Below are 20566 nucleotides of genomic sequence, written 5' to 3' on the forward strand. Positions count from 1 at the left end.
TGACGAAACCAACCCCAAACAGACCTGATGCAGGCCAAAATCAATGGCAAAATGTGTTGGGATGGTGGCTCGGAACGCACAAAGATGAAGTTCATGCAATGGTCCATAAATGAGGCATACAAGCACAACTCTCAAACGCATTTAAAGATTGATAAATGCATGTGCATGACCATGAAACATGAACTGAAATTACACTACAAATGATGCCAAATCATTGAAATAGGCCAAGTAATGCATACTAAATGACTCAATACACAAAGCTTACAAGCAAGATTGAACCAAAGCTATGCAAAACAAGTCATGGGTGACCAAGACAACCAAAATCAAACCTCAAGCATACCAAAACATGGATAAAATCTTCTTGAAGTCAAGCCAAAAGCATGCTAACACTACAAGAAGTTGGGTCTTGAATGACGAAATTTTTTTGTCTCCAAAGAGCTAATTTCGTCACTATAGATATTTGTGAGGAAATATTTTCGTCACCAGTTTCGTCATTGAATGTTTGTCACTAAAAACCACCGTGACGAAAAATAATTTCGTCACCAATGAAATTACTTCAGTGACGAAATTTTTTGTCACCAATAAAACAATATTTTGTCGCCAAAAATTCTCATTTTCGTCATCAAATAATTATTCAGTATCATATTTATAACTTTAGTTGACGAATAAATTTGTCACATATGTTGATCATTGATGAGGAAATAATTTCGTCACAGTAAGATGTAAAGGTGACGAAATTTTTTGTCTCCAAAAGTCATGCATGGGTGACGAAATATATTTCGTCGCAAATATATACACACGTGACGAAATTTTTAATCACCAAACAATAAAATCAATGAAAACTTTCATATATAAACTGTAATAAATTTTATCACAAAAAATATTTATTAGCGACGAATAATCACTTTGTCATAATAACAAGTACAAATGACGAAACAAATTCGTCACTAAACTTGTTTCATATTTTATATTTCAATTTAAATTATTATTTCACAAATATTCCTGCTCATATCCTAATAACTTTTTAATTGTACTAAGAAATCCACTAATTATTATACACCACTCCATAAAAAAAATTCACTAAATAATTTATATTATAAATCAAAATATATCCATTAAACAAATTTAATAATAATCCATTAAGTAAAACAAAAAAAACATCATAACAAATTCCAAAATGAACTAACGTGGAGTCCACAAAAAAAATCAACACGATCTTGATTTGCAACTCGAACTAAGTATCAGTTCATATAAAAATAAATAAATTCAGCACTTAATCTTGATTTGCAAGTATGCTTCCAAATGTCATCAAAACCAATCTGTAAAGAAAATAAATAAGGAAAACATTAATATATTGTCAATTACATCTAAACTCATATATAAATAATTTTATTGTATAAGCCAATTTAGTAGAAATATATATAACAATCCAAAACTGCAAAGAGTTGAAATTATCTTTGATGATAAGTAACACGGATAACAGAAGATGCCAGAAGATGCCAAAAGAGTACATGAATATCCTGTATCACTAGCACTAATGTCAACAAGAACCAGAAAAAATCAAAGAACCTGTTTCACACAAACTAATCAGCATTTTTATTAAAATCTAAATATTTTCCTATTTTATTTTTAACTTCAACGAGGCAAAAGGTCAAAACACATAGCTTTCAGGTTTCTTTGGTCACCAAGTTTCCTAGTGTTCAAGCTAGATTCTAACATAATTGGCATTGTGTAACATATATCTTGAATAAATTTAATGTTGAATGTCCTCAAGTATGATTTCCAAGGCATTTCCCTCTCATTGTTCTAGAGCCGAAAGTTTAAATTCCTAGGAACACTATACCAAAGCCCAAGTATGAACTAAAAAAGTCCAGATCTGACATTCCTACATCATCAATATAATGATTATTTGAATATAAAATTCCAATATTTGACTTTGATCCACATCCATGATACACATTATCTTTTCACAGTTTAATAAGTAATTCGTGGTCTTTGATCATACTCAAGCCTCTCTGCATAAAAATCAATACATAAGATTAAAATTTGTTGCCTATAGCTTTGACATACAGATTTTAATTTGATGAAATCTATCTAAGTTGATTAAATGAGCAACCTCATTCCAAATCTGCTGCATTTCAATAAGTGAGAAATCAAGTTGAACTATGCAGTAATAACTAAAATGCCTCTATTAGAGATACAGGGAACATAATATTATTTTGTACGCATTAAGAATAACAACAGTAGGAGGGCATAAAGAAAAGAAAACATATTAATGAACCCATATCAACAATTAGTAGCCCATAAGAATCAAACAGCAACCAGAACCTAAACAAAGAGGGAATGAGAGAGAGAGAGAGAGAGAGAGAGAGAGAGAGATTACGTTAGGTGAAGGGCAATAAAATGCTTGCTTCTCATCCTCATTCGATGGACCAATTGTTCACCCATTTCAGTTATGGGATCATTACATTAACTGTCTATCATCTTTATAGAAAAACATCCTTGATAGTTAGTTGATTGGGCATGTTTGCCTGCAAGAATATAAAGCTATAATTGTGAAGGTTTGGAAATAATTACATAGATGCTACATGGTTTATAGCAAAATGATTCTATTATTATATATCAATGAATAACACATACCAAGTCTCTCAGAATGACCATGATGTTTCTGCACAATAATATCACGCTTTCTATACTCTACAACCTCAACATCCTCTTGGTATTACAGTAACTTAACAGTATTTGGAGCATTATAAGCGCAGGGATCTACAGATGGATTAGCGCGAACAAAAATATGATGAGTGTCCAAGTCAGCAACTATTCTCAAACTTCTGCAGAACACCAAATATGGAGTTGAAGCCCTAATAGCAATCAAAAGGGTAATGATGTGTGGATCCAAGTTATTCAAAATCACATTTTTCCATTTTTTCCTTCAATTTCCGAGCAAGCAAACACATTAATAGAGAGATTGAAGCAGCCAAATATAAAAAGAGAGCCAACACATACAGAAATTAATCCAACATATTATCACAAATTTCCACTCAATCACATATAATACGTACCAAATGACTCCAAAATCTATAAACTGGTATTTTTCTCACATTTGTCTTATTTTATTTCAACACTAGGACATTATATCTTCCAATTTCAAATTTACCAGTTCATGCCTCAACAAATTCAAACTTGCTGATAATCAATGAAACAGTAAATTTGAAACAAATCTAGGAATCAAAACTTTTCATTCAATCGAAACTAATACCAATCCACAGATGCTATATGTTGAACTCACAAGACAACAAAATTCACCAAATGTAGCAATAATTGAAGACTGAATGATGGCAATAGGAACTAGTTGATTTCCCAAACAAGAAGAACAATATACATACAAAGCAATTAATTTTCCAATTCAGAGTAGGTTCAAATGAATATTCGATGTAATAGAGTAACTAAATTCAAATCAACAATAAAATCTAAAAACTAGTAAAATCCATTAACTAAATTCAAATCCACTAAAATCAATTGATGATTAGTAAATAGTATGTATTTAAAGTCAATGCAAGCATGGAAATAGAAATATTGATAATACTTGATAACATGATCATTCATCAAATAGTCCATAAGCGCTCCTTCTGCCATGTTGAATTGGCTTAATTCTTGGATAGGAATATCTTATCAAGTTAAACTGATATGATAGTATTCGATTTTAGGTGACATTTATGTAGTATTAAAAACATAGCATCAATAGCAACTCCTCTTTTAGACTAATATACACACTACTAGTTCTATTGCACACCCAATTCTATTGTTATTTCTGTCTTTTTGATTGTGTTGGATTGTATCCTGAACTCCAAGCATGCAACTTGATAAAAAATGAATGTACTAATTCCTTGCTTAACAACTTTCCTGTACCGCACACATCTAAAGTAAATTGTCAAATGTGTAAAATTTCAGGTATCTTTCTTTATAGGCACAGGTAAACTCAGATTCTGATTTATTATTGATATATGTTTTATGCAAGTCTATGTCCAGGGCAAAGAATTACCTCTGTATTGAACTCATCCAACAAATCTTTTACAAATGGCATCTCTTCGAGCAACTCGTTCTTTAATCCCTTCAAATACTAAGCAAGGAATGCAGGTAGAGTCAGTCAGCATAAAAGTTTATGTGCATGTGAAGCTAATTTAAGGGTTGAGTGGGGAACTCTGATAGTGGAAACACTGGTGGATGGCCCATCAAATTCAAACCTCGCCACGTGATGACCTAAAAATAGTTTTCCAATGCTTAGAAAAAAAAATTGTGTTTCAATTTTTTGGGCACTGTGTGTACAGTTTCCTGGGAGAAGTTGGTAGTTTAATCACTAACTTCTTGTGCTATGTACTTGTCAAATGTATCACTGATAATATCTAGAAACATGAGGAAATATAACATTTTTAAAACCTCAATTCTCAATAATATAAAAAAATTCCAGACCTGTATAAAGTTGGAGATTATTATCTTTCCATCTAGATTATGTGGCTGCACCATTTGCTTGAATTGATGATGACTAATCTGGATGACCTGAGAAAGTCTCTTAGTTCTCACCGTAAAAGGTTGTGGGATATTGAAAAGTACCCCTATTTCTCCTGCCATGTCTGCAACCCCTAATTTTGACAAGAACTGGAAATCCCATTTGAACTAAGTTAACATCAAATACAACTCTTTGTTCTGTTAGTTCAATGATTCAAATGTAGAAAAAATGGAATAACTAGGATTTATTTCAACAGATAGGAAACTTTCATCAGTTTGGTCTCATATAAGATCATCTTGTGATTTCCTTCGTTGAATGGATTTTTTTCTAGTGAAATTTCTACATATTACAATTTTTAGATTGGTGTTGGTCATTCTTTGCCTTGCATGTTACATAGCAACTAGAAAGGTTACTGCTTTCCTATGACAAATCAAAACTATATACAACGTAGCTGTGAAATGAAACCACAGTTACAGATTGGTTTTGGCTCTCCATTTTATTTTCTTTTGAAGTAATATGTTTTTCTGTGCAAGTAATTGTGTATGTGAGACTCAATGTGGGTTGATTAGTAGTTTCCTGTGCATGACATATTGTGTCCCATTACAATCACCATCATTTTCTAGTTTTACTGTTCTACATTTTTTTCCCCCCTGCAATAGGTGTTTTTCCATAAAAAAATTGTGGATCTTTGTAAAAACAAGGACCTTGATTTGTCAGTCAATGCAGAAGTTCATTACTAATTTCTTAGACATGGTCAATCATGCATCTTTCATTATTTTTTTTTGTCTTTGCAATACTCACGCACTGAACATATCAGCTCCATTTCATTGAAAAAAAAGTAAAACCATACCTGCTCCGTGCCATTTTTGTATATCACGACATCCTGCATTTCAGATGGTCAGATTTTGCTTCTGGTAGTGTACATAGAATAACATGTGAAAGGAGAAGTAACCATACCACTGCTCCAGATACTAGAATGTAGAAATCCGTAGGTATCTCATTTTGTAAGTTGATATCAACCTTTGGTGGAAAATATTTTGCTTTCATTTCGGACACCTGAGAGGAGAAGATGCCACAAGATGCTGCTTAATTAGATGACAATCTGGTAACTCTGAATTTAAAATTTCCACATTGATTTTGGCTCCTGCTATATGGACTCATTATGCATCCTGGATGTGTGTATGGACTGTCTATCAGACACTTCTTTTTCCCTATGTAGGACATGGAGACATGATGTTTTAAGTATCTGAATTCTTCTTAAACGTTTACACTAAAATGTTATTGTATCATATTATGTTTGACATGGATGCCTCTAGCCTCGTATTAGTAGTATCCATGGAACAGAAGAACAATTTAGTGAAATGAAATGCTAGAGCTAGGAATTGTTTACCCTTTTTTTTTCCCCTTTCTAAACATGTATGTATTTGACATGGGTACTTCACCTTACTTTGGAATATTCATATATTACCAACAATATATACATATATATATATATATATATTCTTAGCAAACATTCTCTTGGCTTCAAGGAACACATAACTAATAGTTTGTCTATTATTATGTCATGTTGAGTGTGAAATAGGTACTTCACATTTTGAAGTGTCAATGTGCTCAGTTAATAATATTCTTATTGTTGTTATTGTTTTGTTGCTATTAAACTAGAGTAATTACTATAATATTGCAACATGATCTATAATGTGAAGGAGAGGGAAAAGATATTGTACCAGTTGGACGATAAGGTCTTTAGAAACTCCTTTGAAGAGATAGGCATTTTCCACAGTTCCATGAAAAAGATGCTGAGCAATACTTGATCTAATTGCCTTAGGTAGGTCTTCAAGCACTTCCTCCTGCTGTAATTCTGCTGTCCTAAATTTCAGTTGCATATTTGCCAGCATTTGCTCTTTCAAACTTTCCGGAAGTCGATTCTTGCTTGCATATCGCAAAATCTGATTGATGGTGTTCCTCTATAAAGCCATTATTAGCTAATACTCATAATAGTGTAGTCTAGTAGATTAGGGAGGCACACTTCTGAAAAGTTAAGGGTCTGGTCATTTTGATTCCCTCCCCACACTAGAGAGAGAGAGAGAGAGAGAACCGTGACTCCAAAAGTCAAATGTGTTCATAAAAAGGGTTTTAGAGGAATTACCATGGCAAAGGTTCGGACTAAAATTACCATGGCAAAGGGTTTTAGAGGAATTACCATGGCAAGGGTTTTAGAATTGTATTTCCATGAACAACACATAATGAGAGTGAAAATAAAAATTCAAAAGACTCAAACCCCATTATAGAATAAAACACAACTAGAAACAATCTACTATCACTAAGACCACAAGCTCTGCTTAAATTGTTGCTCTTTTGTTACCTAGAACCAACAAACTAATTAATAGGCACCAATCAAAACATGAATTGATTATATTCAAAACCTAAATTCTGGCCATTTCATAGAGATGGCAATGAACATGACACTAAAAATCCTGTCCAGTAGAAACAAGCTCTCCATAAGATAACAGAGCCATCATTGTGAGAGAAGGTAAAGAGAGCATCAATTCATGTCAAACACTATTTTCTTTTCTGTAAAAAATTAAAAACCTTCCGGGAATAACAGTCAATCTCTGAACCCCATACAAGAAAGTCACTTTTTTCCAAAATCTAATAGAGCCAATCTTTTACCATAACATTAATTTTTAGTACAACGGTAAGTAAACCTTATTATTATTATCAAAGAACCTATGTTGGCATACTCACACATTAGGGGAAACCAAACCAGCCCTTTGCCGCAAATTATTAAAAGAATAAATAAATAATGGTGCGGCAATGACATTATGACAAGAAAACCTTTGCTAGAACTAGTAAGCTAGCCACTTAAGATATAAAGGTAGATGCAAAGTACACTGCTCACATAGGCATAAAATATTCATTCAAATGCTCAAAGCCCTTACAACATTAATTTAGTTCTTACAACTCAAGCACCCAATATAAAAACAAACAGCAGATTCATTTCATCTATCCATCAATTCAAGCATAGAAAGGGACAGATTCCACAGTGCATAAAAACAAACAGAAAAACAGAGAAGAGAAGGGAGGAGGGGGATATAAATATATATATATACCGAGAGAGAGAGAGAGAGAGAGAGAGAGAGAGAGAGAGAGAGAGAGAGAGAGGCTAAACAAGGGTTTCAGGAAGAAGAAAGAGAAGAGAGAGTTGAAGCACATTACAAATTGAAGCCAAGTTCAAGTCGAAGTAGTTGAAGCAGACTGCGTCCATGGACCTTTCTTCTAGTAAGGCGAAGCAGGCGTCAATGGATCTCCACCCATTCAATTGATTGAAGAAGTGTTTGAAGAAACCCTTCCCCTTCACCTACGTCTCCCTCTCTTCTTAGAAACTGTGTTTTTTTTCTTTTCTTTTTTTTGAATTGTATCAGTCTATTTGATAATAAAAAAATAAATTAAATATTTTTTTTTTTCATAAGTGGTGCCAAAAAAATTGGGTTTTGGTGCCTGAAGTATTTTGGGATACCATTCACGACCCACATAGTAAGTCGTAAAAAGTGACTTATTTTTAATGACTGGCAGACGTGTGCCGTATATAACTGATGTATTAACGGCATGCTATATGTACGTCGTAGAAAGTTTTATCAATTACGGCACGCAATGCAACCCGTGAAAAAATTATCATTTTTACCATTAACGGCCTACGCAATAGACACGTCATGGTTACTCTATTATTTACGACATGCAAAAAAATCAAGTCGTAAAAGTGAGAAATTACGGCTTGCATGCATTGTATGTCGTTGATGTGGTGCCGTAAAAAGTCAATTTTGTTGTAGTGCAAATAGTTTATAGCAAATCTAGTTCACTCTAGACTTGGAAAAAGCCTCGAATTCCCAAGTTCAAAAGCAACTAAAGATCCCTCATATCTTCTAGCTGACAAGAGCTTGCATAAGGAAACAAAATTGCAGTTTCTGCACCAAAACCTAATAAAATTAAGTCTGAACTATACCATTACTGATTAAAAAGAGAAAAAAGCATCACATAATTAACTTCAATACAAGTAACCACTGGCAAATGACAGTAAAGTAAGAAATTTGAGTTCCCTATTGTCTCATTAAGTAGCTGAATCCAAAAATAGAAGAAATTCTAGATAGCAAAATGATGTTTCACCCTATATGCAAAACAACTATGCCACGTAAACCAAGATTATGCTAGGCACAAAATTCTGCTAAAGCTATAAAGGTTAGGATCAGTTGATACCAAAAAATTAAAATAATCCTGTGTAAGGGAGATATTACTGACATGATAGAATGGTGGTGAACTGTTTAGTCCCCCTCCTTTAGAACAGCAGCAGCAACAGCCTCACATTTCTATTCAGTTATCTCTATTGTCCACCAGAAGCTATCAGCAATTTAGTCATCATGTTCCTTCTGTTTGGCATAAGAAAAGGAATTCTATTAGATGAAAAATGCTTGGCATAACACAAGGACATTCTATAGATCAAAGGTAAACAATGTCATAGTTAAAGCCCAAAAGAAAACTACTTTTAAAATTCGGACCGACTCAAAAATCATCAATGAATATCAAATAACATGTGAAAGGGCATCTGAGACAAGTATAAGATTGAATCAGCACAGATATACACACAAACAACTGAAGTACATCAGTAATAAGACACTAACTTGATAGGTGAGTGAATGCTTAATTGTGTGGTGTATACCCATTTCGATTCAGTGGATATGGGTTCTGATACCCAGTTCTTATACCAAAAATTTGTTCTCTTTGTCGGCATTTTCTGCTTCTCTGTCTCCACCTACTTTTTTCCTCTTTTTGATTTCTTCAAGAGATAACTTATCAGGTATTTCAAAACTCTTGTCTTCAATTTTCTTTTTCTATTTTTATGGTAATTAAAAAAATCTTACTTGTTTTAAAATCTTATGTTGTTTCTGATTATTTTGTTTGTTGCAGATTCAAAAGAAATGACAGGTCATCAGAGGACAACTCAAACCAATCGAAGGTTTCTTCTGCAGAAAACAGTCTCAAAGATTCGATTCCTATTGAGCCAAAAATAGAGTTACAACCGTGGATATACAGGGGTCGAATCCAAACAAGAAGACAAATGAATTTTCGGATGGGTTTGACCAAAAACAGACACCCGAGTTGTCTTTCAAATTCAAGTTTCCAACTTTTGAAGAATTCAATCAAAACAGGAAAAAAATGGGGGTTCTATCAGCTTTGAAGCTGCCCCAGATTTGAGCATCGCTAAGTACGAGTTCATGCCTGTTGTCAAGTGTTCAAGTATATATATATAACAACAGCAACAACAGCCTCTCACAGCGAAAGGAAGAGAAGAGAGATGAGATGAGTGCCTTACCGTCGAACTAGTCTCGCCGCGAAAGATATGAGTGCACCATTCACCTCTCACAACAATTGATTTTGATCCTCCCTCTATTTTGAGTGCATCGTTCGGCTGTGATCCTCTCTCTGTTTTGGGACATTGCAGTAAAGCTTTGATGAAGAATATCAGGACCGCCGTGTTCGCCTTCGATCACCACAGCTATTCGGTTAATTAGCAGTCAATCAGAACAAGGTTTGAAGAGCCCCTTTCCCCTTCCAACGAATTTTGGAACCCTATTTCTTGTCCCTCTCTTTCCTCTATGTTACTTTATCATTATAACCCACTAGAACCAGAGAGGCAAGAGTCAGTGTATCTAAATCAGATAAGAATTCAGATAAGCAATGAAAAGAGCGAAAAATCATATTCATGGCTTCAATAATTATTGGCAATCCCTAATGGAGGTACATAAAATACATTTAAACATATTGACAATCCCTAATTAAGGTACATAAAATACATTTATCTAGAATTTATATGTGCCCTTAATCTTTATTTTTTTAGTAAATCTGTTACATTTAATATTTTCTATTAATTGCATATAAAGCAAATAACATGAACGAGTTATTAACTTAACAAGTCTATATTCAAGTACTCATTTTTTCATAGCTAGTCTGAAAAAATAATATATGGGACACTATGTGTCTTAGTAGTTTTCAAAATTAGGAAAAACAATGAAATTAGTTTTGAAAATTAGGAAAAATAAAGATTGAAAAATAGAGAAATCGAGTGAGGGAGAGGGAGAGAGAGAGAGGATCTATACCTGAAAAGAGAAAAATAGAGAAATAATCGAATAAGCAACGCCGACGGCACTGACTATTGCTCGGAGGAGAACGCGGGTGACATCGGTGGCGGCACTGAAGGAGGAGAACGAATGACGTTGGTGGCAGCGCTAAAGGAGAAGAAGGGGGCTGAAGACAGAGAACGTATGTTTTGCAAGAGAGGGATGAGAGGAAAACTGAAGCACCAAAAAAAAAAGAAGGGGGAACTAGTAGGATTTTTTTTTTTTTTTTTTCATCACCGCCAATATCACAAAGTTCTCCCTCCAAAATTGGTGATAAAATAATTTTCTCCCCAAAAATTTTAAAATGTTAAATAATTGACGACAAAAATATATTCTTCATCAAATAGTTTCAAAATATTTAAAATCAATTTTTTCAAAAAAAAATATTTAAAATTATTGGTGACAAAAATATATTTCTCACTAAAAAGATTAGAGGAAAAACCTTTGGTGACGAAATTTAATTTTTCCTCACCTAAAAAGAAGTATTTATTGACGAAAATAAATTTCGTCACCTATTATTTTTACTTTTTTATTATATATAACAAAATTTTATAATTCGTCGCGGATTATTCTTATTTAGTGACGAAATTTATTTTCTTCACTACTTTCGTTACCATAGGTTACTTAAAGAACTAATTAACTTGTGTTTTGTTTTGAGAGTAAGAGAGAGAGAAAAAAGGAGAAAATAAAATTGATAAACAATAAAAAGGGGAGGGGGGAGTTAGTAGTCTATTTTTTTCATTACCGCCCAATATGTCAAAATTTTCCTTCCAAAATTAGTGACAAAATAATTTACTCACTGAAAAGCCTCAAAATATTAAAAATTATCAGTGATAAAAATATATTTCTCACCAAATTGTCTTAAAATATTTAAAATCAAGCTTCTCAAAAAATATATATATGTAAAATTATTGGTGACGAAAATATATTCCTCACCAATACCCTCACCAATAATTTTATAATTGGTGACAAATTTTTTTCCTCACCAAAAGTCTTAAAATTTTGGCGCCACAAAAAAAAATTAGCGGAAAACTTTCGGTGACGAAACTTATTTTTTCCTCACCTAAAAAGAAGTATTTGTTGACGAAAATAAATTTCGTCACCTATTATTTTTATTTTTCTATTATATGTGACAAACTTTTGTAATTCGTCACGAATTTTTCTTATTTAGTGACGAAATTTATTTTCTTCACTACTTTTCGTCACCATAGGTTACTTTTGTTGTAGTGTAAAAAGACATGTCACAACATGACGCATGTTAGGCTATTTCATGGGATTGCATGGCAAGTATATGGAGCATGCAAGGGCTAACCAAACCAAACCTAAACAAAGGTATGACATGATAAAATAAGCCCAAGAACATACTGAAATGGACACAACATAGGCTAAAATGAGATGCTACTTCAAGGAGCATACAAAGCTAGTGTGTGTGATTTACACTACAAGTGTATGAGGCAGGCAAGGGCTAACCAAACCAAGAAAAAACAGATCTAAGGCATGTTAAAAATACACCAAAAATCTACTGAGATGGCCCAAAAATAAGCTAGAAACACATGCTCAAACATGAGACATACAAGACTAGTTTGCAAAATTTACACTACAAGTGTATAAACCATGCATGGAATGACCAAGATAGGCAAAAACAGTGGCATATAACAGAAAAATAACCACAAATACTAGCTAAGACATGGCCAACATGAACTTAACAAAGGTGCTCACATATGAGGCAAATATGACAAGTATTGAAGACAACAAGGAAAGGGGATGACCCTCTCCTTATTAGGACCTCAAAACACCACCCCCACAAGGTGGTCTCGAAGCTCACAAAAAAAGGCACAAAAATGAGGCCACACGAGGCCTAAGAGGGGTAAACAATCCCAAACACAAAAGTGATCTTAATCAAAATCATGCAAAAATAGAACTTTTATCAGTTATAAGTTATGCTCAAAACAGCATGCAAGATAAGCTAAAAGTGTGTGCAAAAATGGAGAATAAAGAGGGTAGTTCTCACCCTTGATGCACAACTGTAAAACCAGCAGGTTCTTGGACCAAGAACCAACTCTTTAACCTCTAAAAATGACCTCCAAGAACCTTAGATGAATGGTGGAGGTGTGTGGCTATGAGGTGTGGTGTAATAGGCCAAGAACAAGACCCTTTTGAACCCAAAATATAGAGATCTAAAGAGAGATATATCTTGGAGCCTTAAACAAATTTTTGGAACCTCTCTAAAGAAGAGGGAGGCCCTCTCTTATAGAGAAACAAGAGGGTTCAAGCTTCTTGGAGAAGCTAGAGCAAAAGGTTCAAGCTTCTAGGAGAAACTAGAGCAAAGGTTCAAACTTCTTGGAGAAGCTAGAGCAAAAGGTTCAAGCTTCTTGGTGAAGCTAGAGCAAGGGTTCAAAAGGTTCAAGCTTCCTCAAGAAGCTAAAACAAAGGTTCAAAATCCTCCATACACGTGTATGGAGGATATGGTCTGTGCCAGCTGGCACAAAATATCTGCATAAAGTAGATAAACAGGGTTCAGCCAGCAAAAAAAATGGCCGATCAACCAACACCATGGCTGGCTGACTAAATAAAGTGCCGATCGGCCAGTACACTTGGCCGGTGGAAAGAAAGCAAGGTCAGTGGCCTCAGGCCATGGCCGGTGGGTTAAGGGGGGTGGCCAACAAGTCACTTCCTACCCTCAGGTGCAAAAACCACAACTCCTTGGTCTAGCCAAGCACAAAACAAACAAGTCGAGAGGTCTTGAGGCAAGGCGCACGACCGAAACCTCCGAGAACTCAAGACGAACACGAACATGGATGATCATCGAGTGTTCAAACGATGACGTCCAAGTCTTGAGGACGGTCAAAAATGGGGTGTCTACAGGGGTTCTTCTATTGTAATTGTCATCATGTTTGTAGAACTTGGAGTTGGATACAAAGTTTTAAGGACATGTAAATAGAGAAGTTGTAAATTTTAATTATTAGTTCAGTGAAAAGGATGGCTTTAAGGTGTGTTGTTATATTGGCTGCGATGGATTCATATATGAAATAGCAGGGCGTTACAGTTTGAAATCACAATGTCTTTCCTCCATTGTCTCAGATTCAAAATGTGCTATCATAAATTAAATTGGTTATATTCATATTAGATGGTTGAATTTAATTTAATAATCGATAGTGGTCGTAGCAGTGACCAGATCTACGCACCAAGAAGAAGTGGAGGAAGTGATGGCGATGGATCGGTGTGTTTTGGTAGCACTACGACAAGGGTGAAATGCCGATCGCCACCATAGACTGGAGGATGAAACGGCAAGGTACTGTGAGATTTCAACTAGTTGGTCGTGACAAGAGCTCAACGAAGGTGTGGAAGCTCTCTGGCGAGACAATAGTGGTGATCCTCGCTACATGGAATTATCATTGGAGCCACTACCGATGGGCGACGACGAACAATGAGGAGAGAGAGAGAGAGAGAGGTAGGAGTGAGTGAAACTGTCAGGGCTTGGGACCATATGATATATATATATATATATATATTGATCATTTTACTTGAGTTTGTCCTTTTAGACAAAATATTTTAACACCTAGATCTTTGGCCAAATAAAATTTAAATTTGAATTTATGAACTGAGTGCCTTTCTTGAAATGGGACATTTTATATATGGTCCTTTTTTTTTCATTTCGGTAAAATGTCTTAATATTTATAAGTTTTTTTTTTTTATTTGCCAATTTATGCATACAAATTTTACTTATATATAATCACTAAAATTATTTACTAATTTTACATATATAGATAGAGTAAGATACGAAAAATCATTACAAAACCTCAACAATAAAAAAATGGTCATAGTGCTTTATAATTTAAGAAAATCCAACTTATAATAAGAAAAAACATCACCCAGTTTAAAAGGAAAAAATAAAATAAAATCTAAAGTTGTAAAACACTAAATAAAAATTAAACCAACTACAACCAAATATGAGTTAAATATTACATTTCTTATATTTTCAAATATAAAATACTATTTAATATTACATAATCTATAATATCATTTAGGGTAAATTGCACTTACCTCCCCTAAGATTTCGAACAAATACAGAGATCTCTCATGTAATTTCAATAATTATAGAAATATCCCCTACTTTAATTAACAATATCAAGATTTTTTCAATCCGTCAATTTTACACAAACGACGTTACTTGTCTATACAAAATAACTATATTACCCTTTTATTTGAGCATGAAAAGATGAAAATATCCTTTGTTCCATCAAAGTCCGAAGATCTTCCTCAAAACTTAGGTTTTGAAAAAGAGATGACCTTGAAGATGTTCTACTTGAGGAAGCCATGATGGAATTTTTTTGCTTCAAACACAAAATCACACAAATTATTAAATCAAGAGAGAGTTATTTAATCAAAATAAGCAAGACCCAGATGATAAAAAACACTAATTTGGATATATAGATGTAGAGATTTATATGTAGAAATATATATTTATAGATAGAACACAACTGAGAAGGATTGAATAAGAATATGGGAATTACGTCAGTGTGTGGAATTTGTCATAAACCCAGAAACAAAGATATATACATATATATATATATATATATATAACAACTGGGTTTTGAATTTCAAACATGGAGAATAGGGTATTGAGCGTTAAGAAGATGGTTTTGAAAGAAGATGGTGAGTTAAGAAACCCCAAACTCAGATGAGAAAGTTAGGCTCTGTTTGGTAAGCAATTCAAATTATAGTTTTACCTATTGATTTGAGTGTGTTGTTTGTTTTGAGTTTTCAAATCATCATTTTACACCCATTTCTCAAAATTCAATTCAAAACATAATCATTACCTTTCAAAACTCATAACCAAACACATAATTCAAAACTCTTTTCAAAACTCAATTCAAATTAATATTTTAATTTTTTAAATATATTAAATATTTAAATATTTTAAAATATTTTAATTTTGTTAAGATTTTAAATATTTTAATATTTAAATATGTTAAGATTTTTTTAATTTTTTAATTTTTTGAATATTTTTAAATATTTTAATTTCAAAATATTACGATTTTAATTTTTTTAATTTTAAAATATTTTATAAAAATAAATTCAAACTCTATTTTATAAAAATATTTTTAAATATTTTAATTTTTTTGCTATGTATTTGGTTACGATTTGAGTGTAGAGTTGTGAAAGTAGTATAGAGTTTCGAGTTATGTGTTTGGTTATGAGTTTTAAAAATAATTTCTTAATTTAGTTTTGTTTTATGTGTTTGGTTACGATTTGAGTGTAGAGTTGTTTTTAAATTTAAAATATTAACATTTTAAATTATTTAAATTTTTTGAATATTTAAATTATTTAAATTTTTTGAATATTTAAATTATTTAAATTTTTTGAATATTTAATTTAATTTTTCACTTACTAAATTTTTTAGATTATTTAAATTATTTAAATTTTTTGTATATTTATTTTGAAAAAAATTATTTCCTTTGTAGTATTCTCAAATAAAAAATTGATTAATGTTATTTTCTGTTAATAATAAATTTTTTTAATTGAATTTTAGAAAGAGTTTGGTTATTAATGTTGATCAGAATTTTTAATAGTGTGAAAGTAGTGCGTTTTGTTATGAGTTATAACAATTTGAATTAAGTTTTGAAAATTCTTTCCAAAACTCATAACTAAACAAATTTTCTTACTTCACATGTCAAATCAAACTTTTAAAACTCAATTTAACACTTTATTCAAAAATCATAACCAAACAAATTTTCTACACTCAAATTATAATTTCACGACTCACAAACTCAAAATACAACTCATACTCTCAAATCATATTTACAAAACTCTACCAAACGCAACATTAGTTTTCCAAGAAAATAAGGATTTTCAAGAGAAAATCTAGAAAGGGGTCACCTTTTTTTTTTTTCTCCCCAGCTTCCTTCTCTCTTACACTTCCCAAATCCGAGACGCAAATTTGACAAAGACCACACGAACATCGACGGAGAGTGGGAGAAAGCAATCGATAGACACGGGCGACGAAGAGCAGCAACAATGACCCTTACAACATTATGTGTTTTATTACCAGATCTGAGATGACACTGTTGGGTTCTTCGAGATGAAACAATGAAAACAAACCTGAATCAGAGAACCAAAGTCGTGGTGTTGATCAGAAGCCATTTTTGATTTTGACTCAAGAAAACAAACCCAAATCTAATTTTAATTGGTAAAATTTGATTTCTTCTTCTAATTTCTTTGCTCTATGATAGAGTCACTATGTTCATCCTCTTCACTACACTCATTTTTTATTTTTTTTTTTCTCTCAATCGAATCTAGGCTTGGGTTTAGAAACTAACGAAGGAAGAGGAGGAGAGGATGACGATGTTGAATGTAATCCTACCCTTGAAGCTTTTGAACTAGTAATGAGTAAACAATATAAATTCCAAACTTTCTCTATGGCAGAAATCTGAACTGCCACTTTATATATATATATATATATATATATCATAACTCTCTACTGCTCTAATCAACCACAATTTCTCACTATGAGTGTCTACAAACCACTCTCCAAACACTAATTAAACTTAACCCATCAATTTCACTTGACAATACACCAATTTCTTCTAATAAAAACACAAACTAAGGAAAAAAGGTTTTTTCAATTTCTAGGTTTTATAACTTTAGATTCATTTTTTGGATTTATTATTATTATTATTATTATTATTATTATTTTGAAACAATGATTTCATGCATCTAAACCAAGACACTTGAGGGCATTATGGGAATTTTAGTATTTATCTTGGATGACATCAACAACTTATGGAGAGCATCTATTTACACACACACACCTCTCTCTATACACATCTTCCACACACAACTCTCCAACATATTTCTTCATTAAGTGTGTGTGAAAAGTGGATGTGGTGTGTGCAAATAGAACCTCCCCAACTTATGTTAGTTGCTTGAAGGGCCGTCAAAAAATGGGCAAATCTTGATATTGTCAGTTAAAGTAAGAGAGGTTTCTATAATTATTAAAATTACAGGAGAGATCCCTCTATTTATGAGAAATCTCAAAAAAGAGATAAGTGTAATTTACCCTATCATTTAATTTAGACTGTGAACTTACACATAGATATATATGTTATAGAAGGGTAAAACAATATTATTAAAGCGAATTTGCATCAGTCATAATAGAAGAAACAACGATGATGGAATATCTTCCATCCAAACACGCGGTCTAATACAAATAAAACTAATCTACTCAAAGAATGAGCCACAGAATTAGCCTCCCGAAAAACATGGCTTACCAAAGACTATCTAAATCCCTTCAACAAATCATGTGTAGCAAGAGCAAGATGACCAAACCAGATAACGCCTGCCCAGGATCTTGAATCGCGGTGATCACAATTGTGGAATCATCCTCAAGAAAAATACCATGTAAGCACAAATCTCTCGCAAATTGCACCGCACGCAAATGAGCCAAAGCTTCCACACATGCAACATCATCCCAGAAATGAATCCCCTCAGACATAGCAGCCACAACTTGTCCCTTAAAGTTTCGCTCAATGACCCTGACGCCAGCCGCTTGATCCATTTCCTTCATCGAACCATCAAAGTTGATCTTGTAAACACCCTCACAAGGCCCACTCCACCGCCCCTAACCCCGACAAGGGATAGGCACAGAAGAGACATGCACAACCCGTTTATATTCTTGAAGAAATTCACCGGCATATTGAGTAACTTCGTCCGCACTTCGGTGACTGTGAACTTATATTGATTGAATCGTATCTTTATTTTTTTTTAACTTTCTAAGAGTTAAAATTAATTGAGAACCTTTCAATTATTTTAAAATTTGAGGGTGCATTGAATTTTTTTCTCTCTGTGTCTCTTATTTCTATCTTTGCGTATATCTTGTTCATATGTGTATATGTTTGATGAGTCTGGACCGGCCCAGATTGGGTTACGTCGCCCACTTAGAAATGGCCGGCTGAGATCTGTTCGTTTAAAAAGAAAATCCAAAATTTTTCCATTAATGTTCAACAAGAGTATATCGATTTCGGTCTCCGATGAAGAGTCCGACGATCTCGCCGGAAAGATCCGAGTCCGTAGAAAGCGCAAGAAATCGGTGTTCCGAGGCAAGAACGAGTTGGCTCAGCGATTAGTCAGGAAGCTATTGAGATGGTGGCCCGTCTTGCTCTTCCTTCTCCCCGCCGGACTCCTCATTTTGGAGGCCTCCAGAATTGGCCGCAAACCGAGTCCAGTGCTCGACTCGGGACTCGCTTCTCAGAAGGAACCAAAACTTGTTGTGGAAAGGAAATCGGAAGCGAACTTGAATCGCAGCAAATCGAGTCCAGTGCTCGACTCGGGACTCGCTTCACAGAAGGAACCAAAACCTGCTGTGGAAAAGAAATCGGAAGCGAACTTGAATCGCCTCAATCCGACTACTCGGGTTATCAGAGGCATCAGACAACGTAAGTCCCTCTCAGAATCTTGAAAATTTGTTTGCTCATGCATGCATCTACTTGTTTGTTTAGGTATGCACTTGAGCAATGGCTTTAAAAATGACTGGTTTGATTCTTAGTTTCAGTTGCTAAATGCTTGATTGGTATGTTGAAACAAAACTTCTAGAATTCCCTTTGTATTGATGCATGTTCTCAGTTGATTGGCACGATGGAGAAGAAGGTTTCTTCCTTCACCAAGGATCTAGAAATTTTCCTAAAATTTTCTAGAGTACTAAATTATGTGGTTGAGATTTACTGACAAGTCACATCACAAAAAGGATACACGGTCCCTCCAATTTCCACAACTGACTTTCCCACCACCTTCGTATAGTAATTTTATTTTTTATTTTTTACTAGCTTTCTTTTAATTATCAATTGTTGCAAATATTATTATCAAATGAACTTGTTAAATATTTGAAATTGTTATATAAGAGCATCTCTATCCAAATTTTCAAAATTTAATATTTCAATTTTTTTTGAAAGCTTGGGTTGTAAATTTGACATAGAAATACTCCACTCGATATGTCAAATATATTATTCTATTATTTTTTAAATTTAAAATCTTTTATTTTACCTAGAAACTCTTTTAATTTGAAAAAAAAAAAAAAAAAAGCGTAAAGTGGGAGCATGTCATGTAAGCTTTTAGCACTTCGGTTGGAGCTGAGTCTTGCCATCAAAATAGAACTATTGTACTGTCATGTTATAATTGACATATCGATGCCCAAATACTTTTTTTCAACCATTTTTTTTTATTGGGATACATGATTCCTCCCACCCTCCTAAATAACGAATTAATTAGGCTTGGTTTGGGAAGTAGGTTGGCTTTTTGGTTTTTTGGCTTTTTTAGCTATTTTAGCTTGGGCTAAAAAGCTTGGTTTGGGAAGGACTTTTTGACTTTTTGGCTTTTTTGACTTTTTTTGTGAGAGAAGAATGTAATGATTATAGGTTGGATGTGATGTTTTGTTTGTTATGGCTAAAATAGCCTATTTTGTTTTTTGTGGCTAAAATAGCCAAAAAAGCCTGAAAACCATCTTGCCAAACAGAGGCTTAGTAATATCTACATAGGTGGTGATGTAAGTTTTTCTCAAATTTGAATTATCTAAATAAAAAATTTGAGAATTAAAACCAAAATTGACGGAGATGCCCAAGTCAAATCTTTTATAGTCAACAAGTATTTTACTAATCTTTTGCTTAATTTGATACATACTTTTTTTTATCAAAAGAAAAGTATTTTGCTAGTGTTTTGCACAATTTACTACAAATTTTCCTTTTCTACACAACAAATTAGTAGTGGTGGTAAATGATCTTACAATTTTGAGTTGTCAATAATAACTACAAACAAACTCTGAGCTGATTTACATATTATCTATATATCTTGGAAACTGACAACTACAGAATCAAAAATCTCTACCAGTATTTTGGTG

At 33.3% G+C, this 20566-nt stretch overlaps 1 protein-coding gene across 7 annotated transcripts; it reads right to left on the bottom strand.

Moving 5' to 3' along the window:
* Window positions 1-1065: 1065 nt before the first annotated feature.
* On the bottom strand, window positions 1066-8941 carry LOC114287791 (potassium channel KAT3). Of its 7 annotated transcripts, XM_082902004.1 has the most exons (9): window positions 8801-8941; window positions 6232-6471; window positions 5465-5563; window positions 5358-5390; window positions 4471-4656; window positions 4043-4120; window positions 2641-2766; window positions 2384-2531; window positions 1070-1319 (listed from the first exon to the last, which is right to left on the bottom strand). In XM_082902004.1, exons 2-7 carry the CDS (start codon window positions 6400-6402, stop codon window positions 2698-2700), a joined length of 636 nt encoding a protein of 211 aa, XP_082758130.1. In that variant the 5' UTR covers window positions 6403-6471; window positions 8801-8941; the 3' UTR covers window positions 1070-1319; window positions 2384-2531; window positions 2641-2697. The 7 variants fall into 7 exon arrangements, with proteins under 7 accessions (XP_082758134.1, XP_082758133.1, XP_082758131.1 ...); XM_082902008.1 differs by lacking the exon at window positions 8801-8941 and having other exon boundaries at window positions 1066-1319; window positions 2641-2861; window positions 4043-4260; window positions 6232-7430; XM_082902007.1 differs by lacking the exon at window positions 8801-8941 and having other exon boundaries at window positions 1066-1319; window positions 2641-2831; window positions 4043-4260; window positions 6232-7429.
* Window positions 8942-20566: the final 11625 nt, after the last annotated feature.

This window comes from Camellia sinensis, chromosome 13, assembly GCF_055761805.1.
Source record: "Camellia sinensis isolate YWXY chromosome 13, ASM5576180v1, whole genome shotgun sequence".
Classification (NCBI taxonomy): domain Eukaryota; kingdom Viridiplantae; phylum Streptophyta; class Magnoliopsida; order Ericales; family Theaceae; genus Camellia; species Camellia sinensis.